General features: G+C 42.3%; 1 protein-coding gene across 1 annotated transcript; it reads left to right on the top strand.

The window, feature by feature from the left end:
- Positions 1 to 1,185: 1,185 nt before the first annotated feature.
- Positions 1,186 to 24,338, top strand: TRIM37 (tripartite motif containing 37; the record flags this gene model as incomplete). Its single annotated transcript, XM_010157645.1, has 19 exons — positions 1,186 to 1,286; positions 2,604 to 2,644; positions 3,600 to 3,716; positions 4,946 to 5,033; positions 5,868 to 5,990; positions 6,911 to 7,034; positions 8,576 to 8,643; positions 10,817 to 10,941; positions 12,275 to 12,325; positions 13,257 to 13,338; positions 15,123 to 15,199; positions 15,681 to 15,860; positions 16,541 to 16,655; positions 16,872 to 17,075; positions 17,481 to 17,617; positions 18,303 to 18,400; positions 19,745 to 19,945; positions 22,277 to 22,588; positions 24,210 to 24,338. Coding segments are annotated over exons 1-19 (2,341 nt in total), but the record flags the coding sequence as incomplete, so codon positions are not given.
- Positions 24,339 to 24,560: the final 222 nt, after the last annotated feature.

The following is a 24,560-nucleotide window of genomic DNA, read 5'->3' as shown; positions in this document are numbered from 1 at the left end:
TGTGCGCGCAGGGGAGCTGGGCAGGGAGCAGCGCGTTTGAGGTGGCGTTCCCAGGTGGCACGCAGTTATTGTGCGTAATCAGGGTTAGAAACTAGACTTGCGAGCCCCGGAGGTGGCGGTGGATGGGGAGCTGGCGCTGGCAGCACCCATCTTGGCATGCGCGAAGGTGGTGTCTGGCGGTAAGCCGGGCAGTTGCACGCGCTGCAGCTCGTTAACAGCGGCCAAGCAGGAGGGGAATTTAGAAGACCTTGTGTAAGAACCTCCTGTGAGTGCATGTATTGCATTTTAATGGTTTGCATCCCTTAAAGAAGATGCTAACGCATGGGAGATACTGTGGTATCTGTAAATTGAAGATGTGCATCACTTGTTGGGCTGACTTACAATTTTAGCTCTGTGGGGAAAAGAATAGTCCATTTGAAGGCTCTTCCAAAGGTCCATAGTTAGTCAGAAGGGGTAGAACTCCTGTGCTCCAGAGAAAGCTGTCAGTAAGGAAAGCAAACACTGCTTGGCCTTCAGTATACCCTTTTCATTTTAAAACTGGAGAGAGATGAGGTGATTGAATTCTAGAACAAAACGCTTCTCTCTTCAAGTGGGTGTAGTAAAAAAATCACGTTAAATTACATTTTTATTGCCCGAGAGATAGGTTCAGTGGGGCGTGAGGGAGCATAGACATTGTGAAGCTGGTGCTAATGGTAGGCCTTAAAAGAATGTAAGACTTTAAAGTTAAAAAAAAAAAGCTCTATCCAATTCAACCCCTCTCGTTAGCATTGTGTGTAATACGTACACGCACTTACCATGCTTTTGATTTAGTGTAGTGCCAGTGCATTCGGGATCTGCAGGTTGTTGAATCTGTTTCTTCTGGCAGCTGTTCAATCCCATGTGAATGTAAGCAGAAATGATATCTTGACTGCAGAAAGGCCCTCTTGGAAAAAGATAAACCAACAAGAAAATAATCCTTGAAGAAGAGTGTTATAAAACGGGTGCTAAGAGCTAGAGTAGCGTGGGAGAAAGTGGGGAGGAGAGGCACGATGTTGGACTTCATGTCTTGCTCTGAGACGTGCTCTCTGTCGCTGTTTGGAATGGGACTGCATTTGTGAAACCTGGCTCTCTGCCTGGGAAATAAATGCAGCTCTGATATGTTTGAAGTATGTGGCTTAACAATAGCGATAATCTACCCTTTGCAGAGCATTGCTGAAGTATTCCGATGTTTTATTTGTATGGAGAAATTGCGTGATGCACGTCTGTGTCCTCATTGTTCCAAGCTGTGCTGTTTCAGCTGTATTCGGGTGAGTTTGCTTATTATGGTTTATTCTTGCAAATATATGAATGCAAAACCTACTGGTCTTATGAACATATTCTTACTTCTTTATTGCCCTTTTTCCTGGAGTTCCAAGGATTCCTTTTTCCTGCTCTGTGCTCTTTAGTTTCCCTTTCAAAATGTTTTACAACACCCTGAGGAAAAACTTGGCAGGCTGTGCATCGCCTTCAGTAGTGCTAATTATAGGGACTATCCGGAATAATTGCTTTTAAGAAACAGACAAGTAATGATCCCATCTTTAGCATCTCTTGAGAGTAGTGATGTCTGTATGGAAGACAAAAGTTGGGACAGGAATTAAATGCTGGCTTTACATGTGTCAGTATGTGCACTGGAATGTCATAACATCACCTCTTCTCATCCTGGAGATGTTTAAAATGCGGACTTACCAAACTAGTATGATACAACCTGATAAGGTGTGAATCTTTCTCCAGGGAGTCTGGCATAGCAGACCGAAGCAGCGTTGAAGTACCTCGCTCTGTTCATTTATGAAGGTTGCTGTTACCAGTGTAACCACTTCAGCTCCAGGTCCAGACGCTGTTATGTGTCAGTGTAAGGGGAGAAGGTTCAGCCAAGTTTTTCACACCTGGGGTAGTATTTCCAGAAATTGGAACAGTCATCATTGGGTTTGAAAGCTGTGACAGGAGCTACAGGTGAATTGTGTGAGGTATTAAGGGTGTTAGGTGACACATTGGTGCTGAGTGGGAATCTTTAAAGGTAGCAGTGAGCTGACAAATACCAGCCCTTCAACTGTTGAGCTTTCACACATGTAAATTGTAGTGGGCAAACAAAGTCCTTTCCTCAGCTTCTTGTCTTTAGAACTTTCTGGAAGAGGAGCATTGAGAAGGTCTTCAGGGATTTGATCGTCAACTGTAGATATCCCGTGTGTAAAAGAGCTGAGGAGAGAGAAACAAGTTGCCTTGAAGACTAGTGATTTAGAGTCTTAGAAATACATTTGCTGTATCTTTTGCTTTCCTTTGTTGAACTGTACTCTTGAGCCTGCGCCTGGTGTGGGGCTTCTAACGGGCTATTTGGTACCTCAGCATTCTAACTGAAGTGTCTTTGACCTCTAAAGAAAAGTGGTTGCTCTGCTACTAAGATAGAAATAGCAGCTTCCTCTGTCACTAAGTAGTTGAACAGTTAAATTATGATCTGTAAAGAAAAAAAAGGAAAAAATATAGGAAGGCTGTAATTAAAAGAAACAACTGCTAATTAACGACAGAATATGCTTGCTTGTGGTTCTTCTCTTACAGTCTTTTTCAAAAAGTGTTTCCTTTTTCCTTCGTAGCGTTGGCTGACTGAACAAAGAGCTCAGTGCCCTCATTGTAGGTAAGGTATTTTTAATATCAGAAATAAGCTGTCAGGAATCGGGTGTACTGTCCTGTAACGAGCTGCTTTCCCCCCCCCCCAGTGCAGCTTGTACTAAATTTATAAGCTTGAATTGTGGGTTGGTGTGTTTTTTTGGTTTGTTTTTTTTTTTTTGAGACCTGCCTGGTGTTACTATAAAAAAACTTCCTCTGGTATAGTACTCAGTCTAACCAGAGCTGCAGTTTTCAGACTGAACTTCTTCATACCTATAATTTGCAAGGCTTACCTTACACGCTGCAGATTTGTGTAAGCGGTAGCTACAATGTGTTGTTTGGTTTGTTTTTGGTTTTTTAATGCCGTGCCCCACCCCGTCCCCCCAAGCCCTGGCACCCCATAGCATTTCTACTTCTTGAGTACCTAGCAATCCTAGTTCTTCAGAGACCAGAATTTGGAAAGTAGCATGTTTTTTCCCTGAAGGGAAGGGAGGTATTTAAAAACAACTAACCAACCTTTTCTGCAGAAGTATTTAAAAATATTAGTTTTTAAAGTATTTGATCAATAGCTCTAAAATGCTTGTAAGGAGGTAAATGTATCTACATTTTTACGAAGGGGACGAAAGAAGTGCTGCATTGGGGGTGGTTGAATAATGGGAACCATTGAAGCAGCATTGAGAAATGAAATTATTTGCCCAGTGTTATCCAGGAGCCTGTCAAGAAATCTGGGAATAGTTCTTGAGTTCCTCATGTAGCTGATCTGTGCGTCATTGTGGGGCAGTTTGTTGACCTCCCGCCCCCAAAATGAGTTAATTGACTTAAAGCATATTTTCTTTTTCCTCTGAAATAACTAGTACAGCTTCAGCTTTTTGCCTGTGACTTTTCTGATAGCGCAGAATTGGTGAACTGAATTCACTTCGATGCTTCTCTTTTTAGCTGCTGGAGCTGAGTTCTTGCTCTAACTCTTGCAATGCTTCTTGTAGAGCCCCGCTGCAGCTCCGAGAGCTCGTGAACTGTCGGTGGGCAGAAGAGGTCACGCAACAGCTTGATACGCTTCAACTGTGCAATCTCACAAAGCATGAAGAAAACGAAAAAGACAAGTAAATGAAGCTTTCTTCACAGAAAGCAGTGTGTGGTTTGCCTTTCATGAGCGGGCTTTTAGTTTCAGCTCATTATTAAATCAGGGAACAAACTGATAACTTGCTTAAAAGCTGAATTGTGCTCGCTGTCTGACTACAAGTTGGAGTTCATGTCTGTCATACTGAGTGGGACAAGAAAAGCTCTTTGGTGTCTTTGTCTAGAGAACAACTATTTCTAGTTTGACCCAATAGTGTTAAAATGAGAGATACGGGGAACATGAAGGGCCGCAATACTACTTAAGGTTTTTAGCCCTTCTTGATGACCATATATCTGAAACAAGTCTCTCAGTGGCTTGCTCACATGGCAGTCCCATTAAGACTGTGGGTGCTGCTTTGTTGTATCAGCACATAAAAGCAGAGAAGCTCTTCTGAGATGATGTCTTCTGGTCCTTTGCAAAGATGTAATTGATAAAACCCAGTTTGAGATTAAAAAAATGTAAGTCCCACAGAATGCACTATTATTGCTAGATCTGTCAGGTTACTGCTGTTTGTGCTCCTTCCTTGTCTTTGGAGCCTCCTGTATTTTCAAATATATTCTCTTCCTAGGAGCAACTGTCGGTACTTTCGTAGTAGGCTTTTCTCCTGCTTTTATCCCATTACCAGTGCTATGCTGTGTTTTAACATATAGCCTGGAGATCTGGAGGAGAAGAGTGTGAGAAGCAGTGTTGAAAAACAGACAGGCACTGTTATGTGTTCTATTGCTGCCTTTTCCCTGAGTTCCTGAATCCTAATGGAGGGAGAGGGGAGGCACGTGTATGGGAGGTCTGGCCCGTGCTCAGTCTGTTGATTGATGTTCTTCCTGAAATCTTAAGAAATTCATGAGTTTGTCCAAAAAGCTTAGGAGCCATCGCTCTGTGGTTATGTTAGATTGTGTGTGATTAGGATTTTAATAACGTGAAGTATTAACTTCTAGAATTCTGAGCTTAATTCATTGGTATCCTCTATCCGCTGGGTAGAAATCCAGTGTTAGTGATGTACTTTCTCTCTGTCTTCCTGAGAGAATATGAGGAACATCTGTTTTGCAAAAGCTTTTCACTGAATGTAAGTAGTACTCTTGCAAAACGATGCTGACGTTTTGTGCTTTACTCTCAGTATTGGGTAGCAAAACAAGTGAAAATGTTAAATTGAGTTTGCAGTAAATTCATAGCTATTTTCTGTTGATGATATGTGTCTTTTTCCTTTTGTTTAAGGTGTGAAAATCATCATGAAAAGCTCAGTGTTTTCTGCTGGACCTGTAAGAAATGTATCTGCCACCAGTGTGCGCTTTGGGGAGGAATGGTAAGAAGAGACTTGCTTATGTGCATGTGGGATGTTACAGTAAGACTGCAAACGTTGTTTGACAGCAGTTTGAAGGAGTAGAAATGCTATGAAACTGTTTCAGCAGGTGAATTGCCATGCAAACACTATAGTTGTGTATGTATTTATAACGTAATGTGAGCACTGGTTGAGAAAGGCAGCGCCTTCTGTTTATAAGCGAAGAAGCAAACTGAACTTTTGCCTAAAGGAGGTCAGAATTACCTTCTTTGTTATGAACTTCATGTCTTGGACAAACTGTAGATGGTGCTGAGAATTTTATGGGCAAAGGAAGAAATCTTTCTCAGAGAATATAGATAACATTTAAATGGCCTGGCCTGTAATCTTGACTATCTTCAAAGCTATATTGGTAGCACAATTCATCATGCTGTTTATTACCCTTTCAGTTGTCTCTTTCAAGGAGATATTGCTGTCATTGTTTGGAATATAAGTGGTTAAGAGTGTGCTGCCTTTGTTTTGGAAGGATGCCTTCCAAAGCATAATAAGGCAGCCCTTCTATCGTTACTTGATTTGTTAGAGAATTGCACCGTGAATGAAGCAGTTTATTTTTGGAGGACTGTTAAGACTCCAGTAACTCTTGACAGGAAGCTTAGATGGCATGAAAGCCAAATTTATGACTTAGGAAGGGAAGTGAAAGACAGGCTTCCTACATACAATCTGCTTTGGAACTTTTCCAACATGAGTGATACACTAGGAGCATTTTTCCCTTCTCTTTCAGTAATTTAATAGGAGTGGAATTAAGTTAAAATGTGATGCTCTATTATTGCTTTCCCAACCCACCTTCTTTTTCTTTAACAGCACGGAGGACACACTTTTAAGCCACTGGCAGAAATCTATGAGCAGCACGTCACAAAAGTAAATGAAGAAGTGGCAAAGCTTAGGAGAAGACTCATGGAATTGATCAGTTTGGTGCAAGAAGTGGTAAGAAATCGATCCAAAATAACTTAAAGTTTTCCCATAGTATGCCATTGTCAAAGGATAACTGTAAAGTGGGAGATGGGAATAGTACACCTCTTCATATGCTTGATGATGTTTTCAGTACCTGTTCAGAAGCTGTTGTTTCTGTGAAGGTAACCAGATGACCCCATGAAGAGTTGGTTTTACTTTTTAGCGTGTTTTGCTGAATGCTGTTTTATTTATTGTGTAGTTATTGTGCAAATAAAATAAGCTGTTGGGTTTTTTTTTTTAAAGCAAGTTTCCTTATGGTTTCTGTCAATGCTATTACTCAGGTAGTTGCTTACCACATGCAGCTGTAGCTCTGCTTCAGCTCAAACGTGACTGTTGTATCACCGAGTGTGCCATTTCTAAGTGTTTGTCAAACCTTGAGAGGATTATGGCCATCACCTTGCAGGGTGAAGGGTGCAGTTTTCATCAAGTTGTTCTTGTAACCAAGAAGGTAACTTTTCTGTGCTGCTCAAGTTACAGAAGAGTAAGTGGCTGTTGTATTAACAAAATGTGATACTGAAGAATCACCATATGACAAATCTTGCAGAAAGTGTCGTGCAAACTCATTGCTAAGCTTGGGTCACCCAGCAGAGGGCACGTGTAGGTACACAGTGGGAGTCAAAGGATACTGACAACTGGAAGCAGGAATCGCCTGTAATACAAACATTGAAACACATTGAAAACACATTCCTGTTTTCCTATTCTTAACATGCAAGTTTTGGGAAGACCAGGATTATTTTTCTTTTCCTCATAGAAAAACAGAGCTGGAGGGGACTCCAGGGAGGCCTAGGCATTTCTGGGATCTGAGAGAGTAGAGTCAGCGTGCAAATGAGTGAAATGTGCAGAAGTGTGAGGGCTTTCTTTTTGTGCACATGTTTTGCTGAACCCTGTTTCAGGAGAGGAACGTGGAGGCAGTGCGTAGCGCCAAGGATGAACGAGTTCGGGAAATCAGGAATGCAGTGGAGATGATGATTGCCCGGTTAGACACTCAGCTGAAGAATAAGCTTATCACATTAATGGGTAGGTATTTGCCTGATCTATTATGAGTAGGAGCAATATATTAACAATGTGTAAATCTATGGAGAAACTTTCTTGTCCTGGGACTATGACTCCTTATACACTTTGTGGTGGTCAAGCAAGATAACTGCTGACAGAGAGCTTCTACCTATAGCAGAGATTTGAATGAATTACGTAGTTGCTGTGATGCAGCTCTAAGTTGTTGGAAGTAACCTGGTTATGTTCTGTATAGAAACTCCTGTGTAATAACTTGAAGATTTCCATCTAACTGGAAGATGTTCAGTACCCCTCACCTAAAGTGGTTTTACACCATAGTTTGTATTGGCCAAGAAGTCCATCTTTGTAATTTGCCATCTTTGTAATATACAATCCTGTCAGTGTAACTTTGAAAATTCAGAAGTCGGTATGAGCTGTCTGGTGAGCAGTCAGCTGTTCAGATCCATGCATACCAGCAGCCTTGTTTGTAAAAGAAGATCACAGCATCTGGAATCGGAGCTGCTGGTAGATCAGGGCTGTACACAGACAAATAGATCCTTGAGCTTGTATCTATGTGCTAATGTCAGCAATAAAAATAAGACAGTAAAATAGCTGTGCTGAACATGTATTTCTGATACTTGACATCTTCACAGATCGCCCCCCTTCCACCCACTCAAAGAAAACTTGCAGTGTTCATGCCTGGAGAATGTACTTAGTGCTGATAATGCCTGCTTTTATTCTTAGTGCATTTCTCTTAGAATCAAAACATGAAACTTAGCTAATACGTATTTTTTAAGTTGAAATTCATGTCAGTACTTTAAAATGTTTGCTTTAACTTAAATCTGGGATTTGTACATTCATACATATTCTATGCCTATATATAATAGCCCTATGATTTGGTTTAATGTGTGCTGATAAAAGATGAGTCTTAAAGCTGTGGTAGGATGCCTTAACTATCTGTTATGCAGAGGTTAACGTTTTGTCCATGTAACACCTTTTTTCTAACAATGGCCAAACACTCTTCAAGCATGTAATATATGATGGAGACAAAGTAAATCCCCCATGATAGAAAACAGGCAAATGTGACTTTAGTTTTTCGTTTGTTCCTGTCATGGTCTTTGTGCCAGTTAGAATGCACAAAACACATTTAGAACTTATTTGTTCTTTTTTATGAAGAAAACACGTGAACATCGAAATCAGGAGATACGGTGGACTTCAGGAGAGAAGTGTCAGCTAATGTAAAAGAGAGACTTGTCTGGATGAGAGCAAATTCAGTGAAGTCAAACCTGCTTTTTTGTCAAAAAAAAAGCACCCCAAAACAACAAACCTGCTATTTCTGGGACACAAAAAATGCTTCATTACTGTCTTAACCTTAAGGGAGTTCTTCACTACAGCTCTAATTAAAAACGTAGGCTTGCTTTTAAAATGCTTTCTCAATCAACCTTGGTATATTTAGAAATCCTTTACCTTAGGTTTTGGGGCAGCTTCCAAGTAAAAAAAAAAAAGCTCAATTTCCTAAAATCCAGTGAGTATGTTGACTTTAAACATGTCTTCCTTTCTTTAAACAGGTCAAAAGACATCGCTTACTCAAGAAACTGAACTTCTGGAATCCCTGCTTCAGGAAGTGGAACATCAGGTGATTGTGAAAAGAGCTGGAATGTTACATTACATAGATTTCCTCCTCAGTTGGCCTTTCTTACTGTTTATTTTTAAACTAGTGATTGATGGCTAGAGCTGTTTCTTGAGGGCATCCTTTCATTTAAGTGGCCTTAGGTTGCACAATTCCTTCTTAAAAACAAGTATGTTTTCTAGAAATAATGAAAGGTGGTCTCTTCTGTTGCTTAAAAAAACCTAGTGCAGGAATTAAGAGCAATATCATATAAAACTGCACAGTTACGTGTTCGTTTCAGGTAAGTGTTTAGACTGTGTGGGTAGATTCTGTTAGTTCTGCTGCTGCCAACTGCAGAGGAATAGAGGTGGGTATAAATGGAGAATAAATAAAAACGTTCTATTTCTCTTCCTGCTTTTGAGGAAAACTGAAGTGGTTCTAGTGCTTTTATTCCTGTCCATCTGTCTCCCCAAGAAGATGACATGGTATCACTTTGTGCATTTGGTTCTAGCTGTGCAAGTTCAGCTTTTGTAAATGAAACAAGTTCTGCAGAGCTTTATCGTGTTTGCTACGAGCTGTTTCTGCTTGGTCAGAGGAAATGGGTTTTCTTTCTCCGAGCATTACTGCATCTAGCAATTATCTTTCAGCAGAATTTCACATTTTAGACTGGGATGGGGACTAAACTGCTCTGTGTGGGTTTTGTGGCGTTCTTCTGGGTTTCTTGTTGTGGGTGGTTTTTTTTTTTTCCCCTTTATTCCTTTTTCGTTCTGCACTGCTTTTAAAGCCGGCCTAGCTTATGGATTCATCACCCGCTCAGCGATGATCATGTTTTCCTTGCGCTTCAGTTAGACATTCCATCATAGGCATGACATCATTGAGTTGAAGAATGGATGGCATGGGGAGGATGAGTGCGCCTGCATACCATGCATCAGCATATCTTTTGTTTGTTTGTTGAGAGCTCTCTGTGTGTAGATCATTCAGAAGTCACTTAGGACCTTTGAAATACTGAATAGCAGTGCACATGCAACTCTGCAGATCAGCTTCTCTTTTGCAGAAACAAAACACCGTTAAAATAACACCAGGTTGGTGCTGCTGAAACATGACCTCATCTCCCTCCAAAACAGGAGGAAGAACTTAGTAAATAAAACAGTTGTGAGAAGATGCAGACATCTGGCTACTGTGTAGGTCTCTACTGTTTGTTTACAGTCACGATGTAGGTCTTCATCAAGAAAGGCTTTGAGTTTCATATTCCTCCTGTGGGAGTAAGAGCAAAACTGTGACTTCTAAAGATGTACGTATTAGTCTTGCTTAAGCCTGACCAGAAGTTTGAAATGTAAGTCTGAGATACATTTTTCTAGTGTTTAAAGTATAAATAAGAAGCAGAGTAGATTTGTCTCCTTTACTAAAGAGGTTTAGATAACACAGTACTAGCTAGTCAAGGAACATGTAAAGACTGGATTTCCCCCCACCCCGTATTTTGGAAAGATCTTTATTATTTCACTGGTTTTGTAAGGTCTCTCGACTGAAGTGGGGTTTTGGCCTGCTGTTTAACATAATATGGACTACTTCTATTCAAGTTTGGATGAACAAAAAAAAGCACAGTGCTTGGCATTACAGCAGTACAGGAATAGCTACAGCGTAGAAGAGCTATCTAATGTCACAGGAGTGTGTATCGCTGTGTTTTGATGTATTTGAGCAACTGATCCCAATGTCTAATTAAGCATCCTCTCCAGGTTGACTTTGTTATTGTTGTGTAAACACAGTAATGGACGTGACTTGGTATTAATCAGGCATCTTATATCTATCTACTTCACTTTGGTTAAACTTACTTATTAGTTGTTATGACTTCCATTGTAGGATTTCACAGTCTTAAATATTCAGGATTTCCCAAACTGGCTGCACAGACTCCGGAGTGAGTCAGAATTAGAATATCTATTTTAATTTCCTAACAGAAATTTTAGAACATGTGACCGTTGGCTGTCATAGGCAAACTCGTAGTCTTAAAAGCTGACAGTTTCAGGGGAAATAAAACCCAAACAAATAGAAAATAAAGCAACCTCCAAGCTTCGTTTTACATGGCCTTGCGAGGAATCTTTCTGAAGTTGTGACAAACATGCCATTTATGTGTTTAAAACCAAAACTGGTCAAAACCTATGGATTCTAATCACGGATTATTTTTTCTTGTGTTTTTCCAATACAGTTACGATCCTGCAGTAAGAGTGAGTTGATATCCAAAAGTTCAGAGATCCTGATGATGTTCCAGCAGGTTCATCGGAAGCCTATGGCCTCATTTGTCACTACTCCTGTCCCCCCAGACTTCACAAGGTAAGCACTGCTTTTCCTTTCTGCTGTAGTTTGAACTTGAAAGCCATTATAAGAACGCTTGTTTTGCTGCTTAAAAAATGGTTACAGTAACTTAGAGGAGAGGATCACTTTCCCATTTTACTGTGCTGCTGTATGGAGGAGGATGTTCTAGTGAGTCTGGGAAGTGGATGTATTTTTACACGTCAGCCTTCTGTAAGACGAGGACAGGAGGGTAGTGCTGGGTTTTAACGTGGGTTTGGAAGAGTGGATCACAGGCAGCTGATGGACAGGTTGCTGGAGAGCTTGCCCCTTCCCACCTACAGCAAAGGGTAGTAGCACTTCTCAGCTGTCTAAGAAGTAGCATGATTCTGTCTGTTTCTGTGCTAAACTTGGTATACCTGAATCTGGGTACACGCTTATACACTGAACATGATAAAGGGCTTAACTTACTCTTTGTAGTAACCTAGGTTGCAGGTAGGCATTTCTATTCTGGTAGGGCTTATTTTATGTCTGTAGCCCTTGCTGGGGAGTCAGGACACTGGGTTCCAGCTGACTTTGTTTTTTTCCTTTTTACACGTAGTTTACTGATTTGTCCTCTCTCTCTTCTTATTGGGTCATTCAGTATATAATTGCAATGCTCTCATGAGATGCATGTGCAGGTCACCTTAATTCAGAATATACAGCCAAAATCACTTCCTAAGGAGTGCTGCTAGTACTGGATTCTGAGGAAGTCTCGGAGTTTAGGTTAGCTGGCTGAAGAGCATCTCTAAAAAATTGAAAGTAGAAGTTGTCTTAGAAAAATACCTCAAGTCATTTTGTGTTCTGGCAAGTATCAGTTTGTCCTGCTTTTAAATGCGACCTCCAAACTATTGCCCTGAAACATTTTCTGAAAAGAGTAATTAAATGCCTCTGTGAGGAGAGTTTAAGCCTGAATGTTCATTTTCCAATGCCAGTAAGGTATCTCCTGCTCTGAACAGAAACCACTTAAGTGTTGGGCTTTCAGCAACGAAAGAGTTTCGTCCTTTCGAGAACCACCAAGGAGTCTTGTGTTAAAAATTCACCACACTGAGCCATTATCACAGGCCAGAGGGAAAATCCTCTTAAATGCTTCTGGTTGCTCTTCCCTTCGTAACACATTTGTTTTATTGTGTGATATCACATGGAGAGGTACTGGGAAGAAGGCATAGAAATGGAACTTTCAGAACTGCTGAAATAACGCAGAGTAGTCCTGGGGAATTTCAGTGACTCTGGTGACCTAAACCATCTTAAGTGCTTCTAAAGATTCAGAAAGTTGGGATTTTTAATGCCATGTTATTCCACTCTAATATTTACTCTTTTCCCCCCTGCTCTCCAGTGAATTGGTTCCAGCCTATGACTCCACTACATTTGTCTTGGAAAACTTCAGGTAAGCATGTATCTTCAATTACTGTGAGTATGGGGAAGCTTTCTCTGTTGCTTCTGCGTATGAGTAGTATTCCTTAAAACACAGAATAGTCTCTATGAAAAACTGTCAGATATGAATTAAGCTGTAGGAATTCATTCCCCACCTGGAGTGCTGCATCCAGCTGTGGAGCCCTCAGCATCAGAAGGATATAGACTGGTTGGAGCAAGTACAGAGGAGGCCACAAAGATGCTCCGAGGGGGGGAGGCCCTCTGCCACGGGGACAGGCTGGGAGAGTTGGGCTTGTTCAGCCTGGAGAAGAGGAGGCTCCTGACAGCGCCTTCCAGTGCCTGGGGGGTCTACAAGGAAACTGGGGGGGACTTTTTACAAGGGCCTGTAGGGATAGGACAAGGGGTAACGGGTTTAAATTGAAAGTGGGGAGGTTTAGATTAGATATCAGGAAGGAATTCTTCCCGGAGAGGGTGGGGAGGCACTGGGACAGGTTGCCCAGAGCAGCTGTGGATGCCCCATCCCTGGAAGTGTCCAAGGCCAGGCTGGATGAGGCTTGGAGCAACCTGGTCTAGTGGAAGGTGTCCCTGCGTGTGGCAGGGGGGTTGGAACTGGGTGATCTTTAAGGTCCCTTCCAACCCAAACGATTCCATGAGTCTATGATTCAAAAATCTCTTTGTTTGTAGGCTGAACAACAATTAACCCTAGCTAAAAATAATTTTCGTGATAAAGACAAAGTACTTCTTTTTTTCTTAAAAAAAAAAAAGAAAGATTGGGCAATTTTGCAAGGAAAGCACTTACCTTGCATGGGCCTCATGCTGCTCCATGCTCTGTGCAGCAAGGAGGACAGCTCTGGAGAGTACGATAGCCAGTGGATGTACATTACTGTTTCATGGAGGGTTGTGCCTTGTCCCGATAGTTAATTTGTTTTCTCCTTTCCCAACAGCACATTGCGTCAGCGAGCAGATCCCGTTTACAGTCCCCCTCTTCAAGTGTCAGGACTTTGCTGGCGGTTGAAAGTTTATCCAGTGAGTTGTATTTTCAACTGACCTTGTTATCCTATCCAAAACACTTAACCAGCATTCATATTTGTCTCTTTAAGGAAATACCTTTTAGTCTCTTCTCAGGTTGTATATAAGAAGAGTGTAATAAGATTGCAGAGTTGATCATCAGCTGCAGAGTACTCCCTCTCTGCCTTCAGATTAACCATAGCGAGAATGTCCATGCTGCTTATCTGCTTAATTTAAAAATAATTAAAAAAGGGTCCTACAAATATGCCATAGGAACTTTCATAGATATTTTAACCCTTCGTCTGAGTGTTTTTTGCAGATGTTTCTTGCAGAACTGAGATATAGAATAACTTACTGTATCTCCTTTAAATATACTAAAAATTCTTCCTGGAGAGGGTGGGGAGGCACTGGGACAGGTTGCCCAGAGATGTTGTGGATGCCCCATCCCTGGAAGTGTCCAAGGCCAGGCTGGATGAGGCTTGGAGCAACCTGGTCTAGTGGAAGGTGTCCCTGCCCATGGCAGGGGGGGTGGAACTAGATGATCTTTAAGGTCCCTTCCAACCCAAACCGTTCTATGAGTCTATGATCTGTGTGATTCTATGATCTATGTTTATGAATAATACTGATTTGGGAAGTTGGGAGAAGGTCAAGGTATTAGTTGAAGAGGAATCTGATTTATTGTGCATCCAGTTCTCAAGTGCTGACGTTAGAAGGTGCGTTGTACTCGAGTCCTTTCAGTGGGCTGAATATTCAGATTTCTGAGTCAATATATTTGTCAGTGTTGGAATGTTAACAGATTAAGTGTGATCTCTTTTCAGCCCACTGTCCTGGTCAGTGCTTCCAGGAAGCTCTGGCTGTACCTACAGCTGTGGTTGGAGAATTATGTGTCTAGTAGTGAAGCACAACTTTAGTTTGTTAGTGATTTACGTGGCATCTTCAGAGGACTGGAGTAATCCGATAAGCACACATACGCACAGAATTGGATTCTTGCAGTGCAGAGGTGGCTCCTGCCTAAGTTGTCAGTTTTTGTAAAGTCAGGATTGACTATGTAAGGTGTGCTGTCAGAGGCATTAAAATTTATTTGTAAATGGTAAGTTGAAATGTTTCTTCAACCTAGAGGACTCAAGTTGAGCCATTCTTCATCCTTGATTAAGGTGAGTGATGGAGATGTTGCCATATTTTTTTCTTGATTTCTGGTGATTCTAATAAAGTTTTTCAGTGAACTGACCTAACTTCTTCATGTTGCATGGTTTTTTCTAAAGAAATTGGTGTTTTGGAAATTAAGTGGCTTTGAAATGCAGCTGTATGTAAAATATTTCCAAACTAATGTTTAACCTGAGCTGTTTTCATGTTGAAAGTTTGAGAAGAATTGGACTGTAATAAACTGGTAACTAGATTTTATGAGCTTTTTTTACTGCTGCTTCTATGTTCAGTAAATGTTTTTCCTGATACATTGTCTAGTGTTTGTCTATTTAGTCTTCCACTTAATTGAACTCCTCAAATGTTAATAGAGTAATGAGGAATCTCAAAACAGAGCTTTATCTGCGATACCGATACTAGACTGCGTATGTGCTTCCAGGTGCAAGCTCCATGTTGATTCAGGTCACAGTGTGAGTTCTAGGTCACAGAAGACTAAAAATCAGAACTACAGCGTACAAAGTAGACTGCTGCTGTGAATTTTGTAATGATTGAAGCAGTTGCCTAAACTTCAAGGGTATACTGAGGTGTCTTGTTGGTTTGGGGTTGTTTTCTGGTTTTTGCTTTCTTTTTAAAAGTAATCAGTCTCTCTATTGTGTTTCAAGGATGGAAATGGAGTAGTACGGGGCTACTACCTGTCTGTGTTCTTGGAGCTGTCAGCTGGATTGCCGGAGACATCCAAGTAAGTAAACCTGTTGTAAGAGCAGCTGTTTGTTGGTTTTGGTGGGATTTTCTTTTGGGTTGGTTGGGTTTTTTCCTATTGGCAAAGCATCTGGAGAGGTTTGCAAAGAACAAAGTCAGATTCCCTAGTGTTGCTAGGTCCTGGTGCAGAGCCCTCTTGAAAAGAACAGCAGGGCTTCTGTTGTTCATTGAGCTTTGAATCCTGCCCAAAGATGATATTTTAAAGTTACTACTCTGTGGCTTTCTCGAGATAAGCAAGCTCCTAGTATTCAGTCCTTGAGTTGCTTTACCACTCTTCTCCCTCTTACTACTTTGATCCCCCTTGTCCTGTTGTATGTAAGTGTTCAGTTGAAGTTGAAACCGGATCACCCTTCCGCAGGGCACACACAAGCCTCCCAGGAAGTGCAGGTCTGTCAAACTTGACGCATTCAGCAATTCCAACATCTCGCTGGTATCAATACCTGTGATCTTCCCTTGCGTAGGTATGAGTACCGTGTGGAAATGGTTCACCAGTCCACCAACGATCCCAGTAAAAACATCATTCGAGAGTTTGCCTCTGATTTTGAAGTTGGAGAATGCTGGGGTTACAACAGGTTCTTCCGTTTGGACTTGCTAGCCAACGAAGGCTATTTAAACAGGCAAAATGACACTGTAATCCTAAGGTAAGGAGGACAACTTAGTGGGGCTCCTTTCCGCTATCATTTCACAAAGCATCACACCTACTGCCGACATAGGAAATAATTAAGTAGCTGAATTTAAAATAATTGTGACATGTTTTGTCATAAATGGATTTCACTGTCATAAGCTTTAAAGAAGAAAATGTGCTGAAGGGAGCTGTGGAAACTAAGTATAGCTACTTCTCAAAGAAGCTACACTTGACATTAATAAGCCTGGGTTGGAGAGCTGAAGCTAACTGAATTAAACGAAAAGGATGTTTTCCTCCCCTTTTTAGAAACAGGTGTAGTGAGCAGAGGAGAGCTTTGGGAAGTCTGTAATGTAAGAGAACTAATGCTGTCAATGGAAATTCTAGTGTTATGTCAAAATATAGAAGCTTTATCAGTCTACTTCAGATGTTCCCCCTGCAGTTCTATTCTTCCTCTTGTCTTTGTGTAGTGTGTTCACTTTGTTAGTGTTGCTTTGTAAGGGTAACTGCCTCCTACAAAATACTGACTCTGGCCCATCAGTGCCTTCAGGATACCACCTATGCAAGGACATGCTGGCTGTTCAGTTTGTTTCATCACTAGATTCCAGGATGTATGATGTTCTTATGCAGGACTCTTCAGATTTGGGGGGTAAAAAAAAAAAAACAAACCCAAAACTTGTTTCAAATGTTGCTTTGAAGGTTCCAAGTGCGTTCTCCAACCTTCTTCCAGAAGTGCAGAGATCAACACTGGTACATTGCTCAGTTGGAAGCTGCTCAGACAAGTTATATCCAACAAATAAATAACCTGAAAGAAGTAAGTGAGATGTAGATTAATGTAAAATCAGCTTTTACTGAGCAGAAGTGGCCCATTTTAAGTTACAAAGTTCATGTTTGATTGTGTTGACTTGGGTTGCTGTTGGTAGTTTGATATTTGCATTATTAAAATAGCATATATGCAAGTCAGCAAAAAATGTGATTTGGTGATGATGCTGCTCCATCGTTGTCTTCTGTGTGTGTCCTGACATTTAAGAGACTTGCGATTGAACTTTCACGGACTCAGAAATCGCGAGGCGTTTCACCCCCAGACACTCATCTTAGTCCCCAGAATGATGATGGCCCAGAAACAAGATCAAAGAAATCTGGACAGAGCACCGAAGTACTGCTGGAGAATGTTGCCGCTCCAGGATTAGTGCGAGATAGCGAGGAAGAGAAAATCCAGCATGAAGACTTTAATGTAGGAATTGTCTTTTTCCTGCCTCTCTGTTTATGTGTAGCTTTTTGTGATAGGATAGCAGTGGAAACCATAGGTGAACTTCTGAGTTGTAAGTTAGATTTATTATCTTCTTGTGGGAACAGAAGATAACACGCTTGAGAGCTGGCAGCGAGAGATGACATGAGAGGTGTTCCAGAACAAAGCTAATAGATCCCATCACAAAAAAAGTTTCCAGGTTGGAGCTGAAAAATCCAACTTCTCTGTCTGTTACCAGCTTTTAATGTGCTTTGAGACCCTTCTAACTCCTGTATGATAGTGTGACACCCTGGGGAGAGAGAGTTTCTGTTTATAGCTTTTGGGGAATGCATCAAAGTGCAGCTGAAACATTTCTTTTTATGAAGACTTGTTCTTTTTTTTTCCCCATAGCACGATCTCTCCGATGGTGACCTGGATATAGATCTTGCTGGAGAAGATGAGGTGAACCATCTTGATGGTAGCAGCTCTTCAGCTAGTTCCACAGCAACTAGTAACACCGAAGAAAATGATATTGATGAAGAAACTATGTAAGTGACTTAAAATACCTTTCAGATCATCACCTTGTCTCCCAGGGTGATCATCCTCATTCATGTGCTGTATCACAGTTATGGAGGGGGTGGTTTTCTGTGCCATGTGAGGGGTGTTTCCTGAACTGGAAACAACCTGAACTGTTCTGCTTAATGCTAAACATTGCATTTCCAGCCAGCTAGTTCTTCTTTCTGATCTCTTAATTTACATTAGTGTTGTGTTCTGCCTTTGACAAGTGATAGTCTGTGAAGGCTCTTTCCCAAAACACTATTAAGAAATCTGTTTCTACACTGTGACTAAAGAGAGGTTTGGTATTAAGAAGGGTTGTAGTAGTGGGAGAGGGATAATAAGGAGAGTTACTTAAACTAGAGTATTTAAAGTTTTTAGCTGAGACGATGTCAAGTCCTCAAATCTTCATTAAAACATGAGACTGTTGTAACACATACAAATATAGAAGTTTGCAGGATCAGATCTTACCAGTCTGGATACGTATGGCACTTCTGGACTCTGGGTTAGTGAGTCAGTCTTTTAATTAACACACTTTGGGTTTGTGTAGTTTGGAATGCAGAAAATCCTATTTATAGTGCTTCATGTTGTTTTCAAGGTGTGTGCCATAACATTTAACAAGAGCTGACAGAACCTATTAACTGTATTCTCCTCTTTCCACCCCAATCATCTCCTAAGGTCTGGAGAAAATGACGTGGAATATAGCAGTAATATGGAGCTGGAAGAAGGAGATCTCATGGAGGATGCAGCAGCTGCTGCTACTCCTGGAGCATCAGGTATGAAAACAGGCTTCAGAATTCCCATATATGCAAAATGCTGCTGGATTCCTTCTCCTGTTCTTGGAAGCAACGCCAAGCTGCATGTTCTGCAGGCATTTCTATTTTTGGAAATGCTGCATCACATGGTTTGTACTGATTATTGCAGTGTAGCGGAAAGATTTCATTGATTCAGTAAAAAAAGGGGGAATCGTCTGAATATGCTTGTTTTTAAATGATACCTAAGTTTGGAGGGAGACTTTTCTGCCTCTTGCAAAACCCCTTCTGTTCCGATCTAATACAGATGAACAAGACATTTCCCTCATGTTTGGGTGGCCTCTGAATCGTGACGCACACACTATGGTTTTAGTGCACTGTAAAAACTGAAGTATGTGGAGAGAATGAAGTAAAGAATCCTTACAAGTCAAACAAATATATCTTAAATGCAATAATGAAAAGGTACTCCAAGTTCTCTTGCTGCCTAGAGGTGATTATAGCCCAAATTAGCCATTGCTTAATAAGATCGTGAAAGAAATATATAGACAGAATATAAGTATATTTATTTATGGCCAAGATACCAGAATTGGCATTTGCTGGAAGTGGTGTTTATGCTCATGTGGAATTCTGCTGGTCCTTGGAAGATGGAATTCCTTAACCGTCCTGCTTTAGCTGCTGTTTCAAGGGTCCTTGGTATTTCTGTGTGAGGTGGGAAGCTGAGGGACATGTCTGTTCCCTTCTGAAAGGACAGCCTTTGGGCTAGCAGCACAGTGGCTGTGGAAACAGCATTTTTTTAGGAGCTTTTGAAAAGTAATTTTTAACAGCATTTGTAAAGCTGACACAATCTCTTCACCTGAGCTACTTGTGTTCACCTGCTCGCGCTCTGTCCTGGTCTGAATGTTGGTCGTGTCACCTCTCTATGCTGGAAGGGAGTTCTACTAAACTCTGCAGTTTTTATCTCGCACATCTACCTATTTTCTCTAAAGACTCCCTTCACCTTTTGCCTGTAATGGGGATGTTGTAGCGCAGCAGAACTCAGCTGAAGATCCCCGTGTAATCTGATGGGTGGGGGGAACCTAGAAAGTGTATGTGCATTTCTTCAGAATTAGCGCTCTTTTTTTAACCAATACATTTACTAAGAGACTTAGATAAAATATATAAAGTGAAATCCTCTTCTTTTTCCTTTTTATCCTTGAGGTGCTTTTTGGCTTAAACTTTTAAATTAATCCATGAAATAATGCTGATGTCTTGTTAAGTTTCTTAGAATGTTTCCATTCCTGATCTGCTTGTAGAACTCCGTTTTCAGTGGGAGTACTGCATCACCCGTGTCATGTATATGCACACCCTTTCCCTCTGACCCTTCCCTAGGTACCAGCCACAGCTACACCAGCGCCAGAGGAAGACCTTCAAGGCGTGGAGGAAGTGCCCTCGGGTCAACAGCCAGTAGCAGTTTACTAGACATAGATCCCTTAATTTTAATCCACTTGCTGGATCTGAAAGACAGAAATGGCATGGAAAACCTCTGGGGCCTTCAGCCACGTCCAACTGCCTCTCTTCTGCAGAACAGAGGTAACTCTACATCCCATACTGATGAATTGAGAACGCAGTCTGAGTTAGAAGCAGATTTGAGGAGGGGAGTGGGAAGAGAGAGTGACAGGCAGTCCTTCTTGTCAATAACTGAATGTCCGTGTCCCATCTGTGCTCGTCAGTGGGCTGCATCTTACTGCCTGCTCTAACACATTCTTTGTCTTCATGGCTGGCCTCAGTGTGAGAAACCCACTTCTGCTTTGAGCGGCTATCAGGGAGGGTCTCCCCACTCCCCTGAGGGGGGCTGAACTGGCTGGCTGTTTGGTGTGGTAACACTAGTGCAAGAGTTCCTGCAGTTTCTTTCACTACATAACAGCTGGGAGAGGAAGGAAAGGCATTTTCTGGAAGGGGTTAGCACTGAAAGGCAGAACACCACACAACAGCTGTCTGCCGGGGAAGCAGTTACACCTCTGGCTTCACACAATGTGTGCCCTGAATGGCGGAGAGTGCTCGGAGCACAGCGCATAGGAATGAGAAAATAGGTCCTGGAATTTACTTTGTATGAAAAAGGCATTTAAATCAGAACTAGAACAAGGTGCGTAAAACTGGAAAAAAACCCACATGTAAGTGCTTGTGGAAGAAAAATGGATCAAAATGTCAAGAGGAAGAAGTAGCAGTGGGGTATCTGAATAATCGATGAGTTAGAGTTGTGGTTCAGTTAGGACCTTCCAACCAACAACAGCAATCAGCTTTGAGCTCAGCAAAAGCAAGACGGCTGGCAGTTCTGGCCCCCGTGGCTGTTGCTGCTGGTTGCTCGCTTGTTTTGCTAGTGAAGAAGTTAACATGAAATCAAACATCGGTAACGTGTTTATCATGATTAACACTTACTTGGAGCTAGCTGGCCCATCACCGCAGCTTCTTAGTACAGGTCATTCTGAAACAGCCAGTTGGTGACTTAACACGGTCCATTTGCTACAAATAAATGCTTGCTTTTGCTGAGCAGTGACACCGGTGTTGCTGAATCAAAGACCTAGCCCAAGCTGTTTGTTCCTTCATGTTTACCTTTTTAAATGTAGCCACATAAACAGATGGATTTTCAGCTGAATGTAATGCTTTTTTGGAAGTCACTCCAATAAGCAGGGAAAGGGGAGGCAGCACAGGAACGGTAAGCCTCAGCTCTTTGCCTGGAAGAAGGCCCAGACAGAAGGAACTTGAGGGGGCTTTGCACGTTGCTGTACTACTCCAGCAAGATTAAGCTCTCCTGTTGTGTTGAGTGACTTCCTGGTTGTCTTTAGCTACGGGCTACACAGCTGAAATTACATGTTCTGCTGAGGTTGCCTTAAGGACTGACTGTTCCCAGAGCTTATTCAAGTCAGTCAACTAAGAGAAAGCTGCTGTTCTGTTTGGAGTTTGCCAAACTTCACCTCCTAAGGTGAAGGTTTCCAAGAGCCACTTGGCTTTACAGTTCTGAACAGCTGAATTTTCAGTGAAGCACTTGCAGAATTTCTAATGCTTCAAATAGACTTCAAAGTTGATCTAATTCTGTCTGAGCAGCATGTAGGCTTACTCAGGTACTGGCTCCTTGACCTGATCTTCTGGTGTTGGGTACCTAAGGGAATTCCTTCCCCAGTTTTGGGTTTGAGTTCTATATGTACATGCCTCCATATGGGGCCTGTAGTGACAGGACAAGGGGTAATGGGTTTAAATTGAAAGTGGGGGGCTTTAGTTTGGACATCAGGAAGAAATTCTTCCCGGAGAGGGTGGGGAGGCACTGGGACAGGTTGCCCAGAGAAGCTGTGGATGCTCCATCCCTGGAAGTGTCCAAGGCCAGGCTGGATGAGGCTTGGAGCAACCTGGTCTAGTGGAAGGTGTCCCTGCCCATGGCAGGGGGGTTGGAACTGCATGGTCTTTAAGGTCCCTTCAACCCAAACCATTCTGTGATTCTATGTTAACATGACCTGTTGGTGGTATGAGAATCTTCTACGCCACCTCCCAGTTTTATAAAACCATGTAACAAACATGGCATGAACAGGCAGCCAGGCTTGTGAGGTCCAGCTTGCCTGGCAGTGTAGAGTAGTAGCTCAGTTGTCATCAGAATTCATGCAGCAGTACTGGGAGCCTTGCTTCTTCCAGCGGGCGAGTTCTGGGGCCTTCTTCCATGGCAGGCAGAGTGACAGTCTACTGTCCCAGCAGCTGTGCAGTGCCTGCAACCTAAATACTACCGTGCTGTACCAGCACAGAACATCTCAGTCCCTCATTTTGATAGCAGGGCAAAAGGTAGAATTCTTACAGCTGTTAAAAATTGATGCTTGTTATTGTTTGAGAACAGATTTACTTACCTGTTGTGTTCTTTAACTTTTCCTTTGCTAAAAGCATCATCCTATTCTCTGAAAGAGCGAGATCAGCGGAGGCACCAGGCCATGTGGCGTGTGCCACCTGACTTGAAGATGCTGAAAAGGCTTAAAACTCAGATGGCTGAAGTTCGCAGCAAAATGTCTGATGTGAAAAACCAGCTCTCGGAAGTGAGAGGCAGCAGTGCTGGCTCGTGTGATGGACAACCCAGCTTCTTCTCCATTGAGCAGGGGGCTTTAGCTGCCTGTGGAACAGAAAGCTGCAGTAAGCTGCAAGAAATAGGAATGGAACTACTGACAAAGTCTTCAGTTACCAGTTGCTACATACGGAACCGTAAGTGCCGAGGAAAGCGGGGGATTTAAATGCCGCTCTTAGAGATGTGAGTTGTGTCGGTGGCTTATATCCAGGCATCTGGAGATAGACCTTTTCTAGTTACTCCAGCTCAGTTGTAAGAATCCAAAAACCTCCACTGCCTTTGAGGAAGTAAATGTTACTGAAACTGGATTCAGCCCTTCTTGGTTAAAGTACCAAAAGTTTAGCTCACACCTGATTTGGTGGGGATCTTCTGAAGTTGAATCCAGAACTGAACTGGTCCTGGCTGCAGGTCGCTGCTTGTTGACTGCTGCTCTGTGTCCCACCCCTCTGTGAACTTGGTGGTGTCTCGTGCAGTGAACGAACTGTAAAATTCCAGAATTGCTATACTTCAGTAACTTGAAATCTTGCTAAACTTCAAGTAAGCCAAGGTTCTCTGGAGGGACTTTGCCTTTTGAAAGAGGTGCCTGCATATCGCTCTGTTCAGGTGCTGTCACTGAGTCCTACTGGCAGCACTGGTAAGCCAGTGTGGAAACCTTTGAATCCCAGCGAGAGGACTGCGCAGGTGCTTTGTTGCTTGATCCTGAATAAAAGCACTGATTGTTAATCCTCTCTCACTTCCCTGTTGCCTGAGAGAGATGATTTTCCAGCATTCTGGGTTTTGATTCAAGTTATTGCTTGCATTTTAGAGCCAGGATAAGTAAGAAATGCATTACTGGTTCTTTAGTCCACTCATGTTTGTAAGATACTTCTGTTCTCCACCTCTTTGAATACTGATCTGCAAAACGGGGCTTCTGCAGCTCCAGCAAAGGTCTGTTTTGCATTTCACCACTCCCACAGAGCAGAGAATTTCTTCTCTGATGGTGTGAATTAAGAGAAAGTTGTGATGAAGTTTGGAGCCCTGAATTGTGCTGTTGATGAGCCCTGGAAGGATCAAGCTGCTTCATTGGAAGTGCTAGCTTTCACGTGTTGTGTGGCTTTCAATCCCCTCTCTTTCCTTGGCAAATGCCTCATCCCTCAAAGGTTCCTAAGGCACTGGAGAGCTGCTTCATGCTGCATCGGAACGAGAGGAACAGGCATGCAGCGCTCTGTAAAACAGGGGTGATCTTCTGCCTTGCCTTGAAGCCTTTATGGGTGTGGTGAGAGCAGAGCTTGGTGTTTTACTGTTCCAGTTACCACTCCTCCCTTCTTCTAGCAGAGTTTCCATAGCAGGATCCACACTGACATGTGCACAGGGAATGGTTAATTTGGGAAGAGGTAAACAGCATGAGTCCCGTAACCTGCCTTTCACTCATGCTTTTGAGGTCCTTTCACATTTCACTTTGAATTTAAGAGCTGAAGGGGATGGTTTTGGCTATCCTTGTCCTTTATTCTTTCATGATGGAGGAAGGAATCAAGGTGATGACTCTCTGAAGGATGTCTTAGTGTAAAGCAAGTGAACATTACTTGTGTAGCCTTGGCCACATCTATCGTTAGCTAAGCTTCCCTCTCTAGCCCACCTCTGTGACAGGAAGGGTGTGGAAGGAGTTTTCTGCAGGATTAGGAGTTAATGAGACTAATATGGAGCCTAATTTCACGTAGAACAAAGACAGAATGCTGCAGCATTTGACTGAACACTTGTCACATCTTAATACTTTTGCAGCTGGCGGAAAGAAAAGTAATTCACCCAAACCCGTCCGCCCTGGAGCAGCAGGCAGCCTGTCTTTACGGAGAGCTATGGACTGTGGCGACAGCAGCCTTCGCTTGAAGGGCGACAGTCAGGCTTCTGAAGGTAAGCAAGGCCGTCGTGACTGGGGTGATGGGGTGCCTCTTAGCATCTGTTGTACAAAAGCTCTTCAAAAAGTCCTTTGCTTGGCAACTGAAGTTTCCCTGAAACGAGAGTGGATCCTTTCTCCAATCTAGTTAATGTCGCTGTACCCTTGGTAGCTGACCCACTGTGAAATAGCGCCGTTGTACAGTGGAAACGGCTACCACTGAGGTAGCAGTGCACACG

This window comes from Eurypyga helias, unplaced genomic scaffold (genome assembly GCF_000690775.1).
Source record: "Eurypyga helias isolate BGI_N326 unplaced genomic scaffold, ASM69077v1 scaffold27258, whole genome shotgun sequence".
NCBI classification, from domain to species: Eukaryota; Metazoa; Chordata; class Aves; order Eurypygiformes; family Eurypygidae; genus Eurypyga; species Eurypyga helias.
The sequence above is the reverse complement of the archived record's forward strand: the minus strand, read 5'-3'. Positions and strand labels throughout refer to the sequence as shown.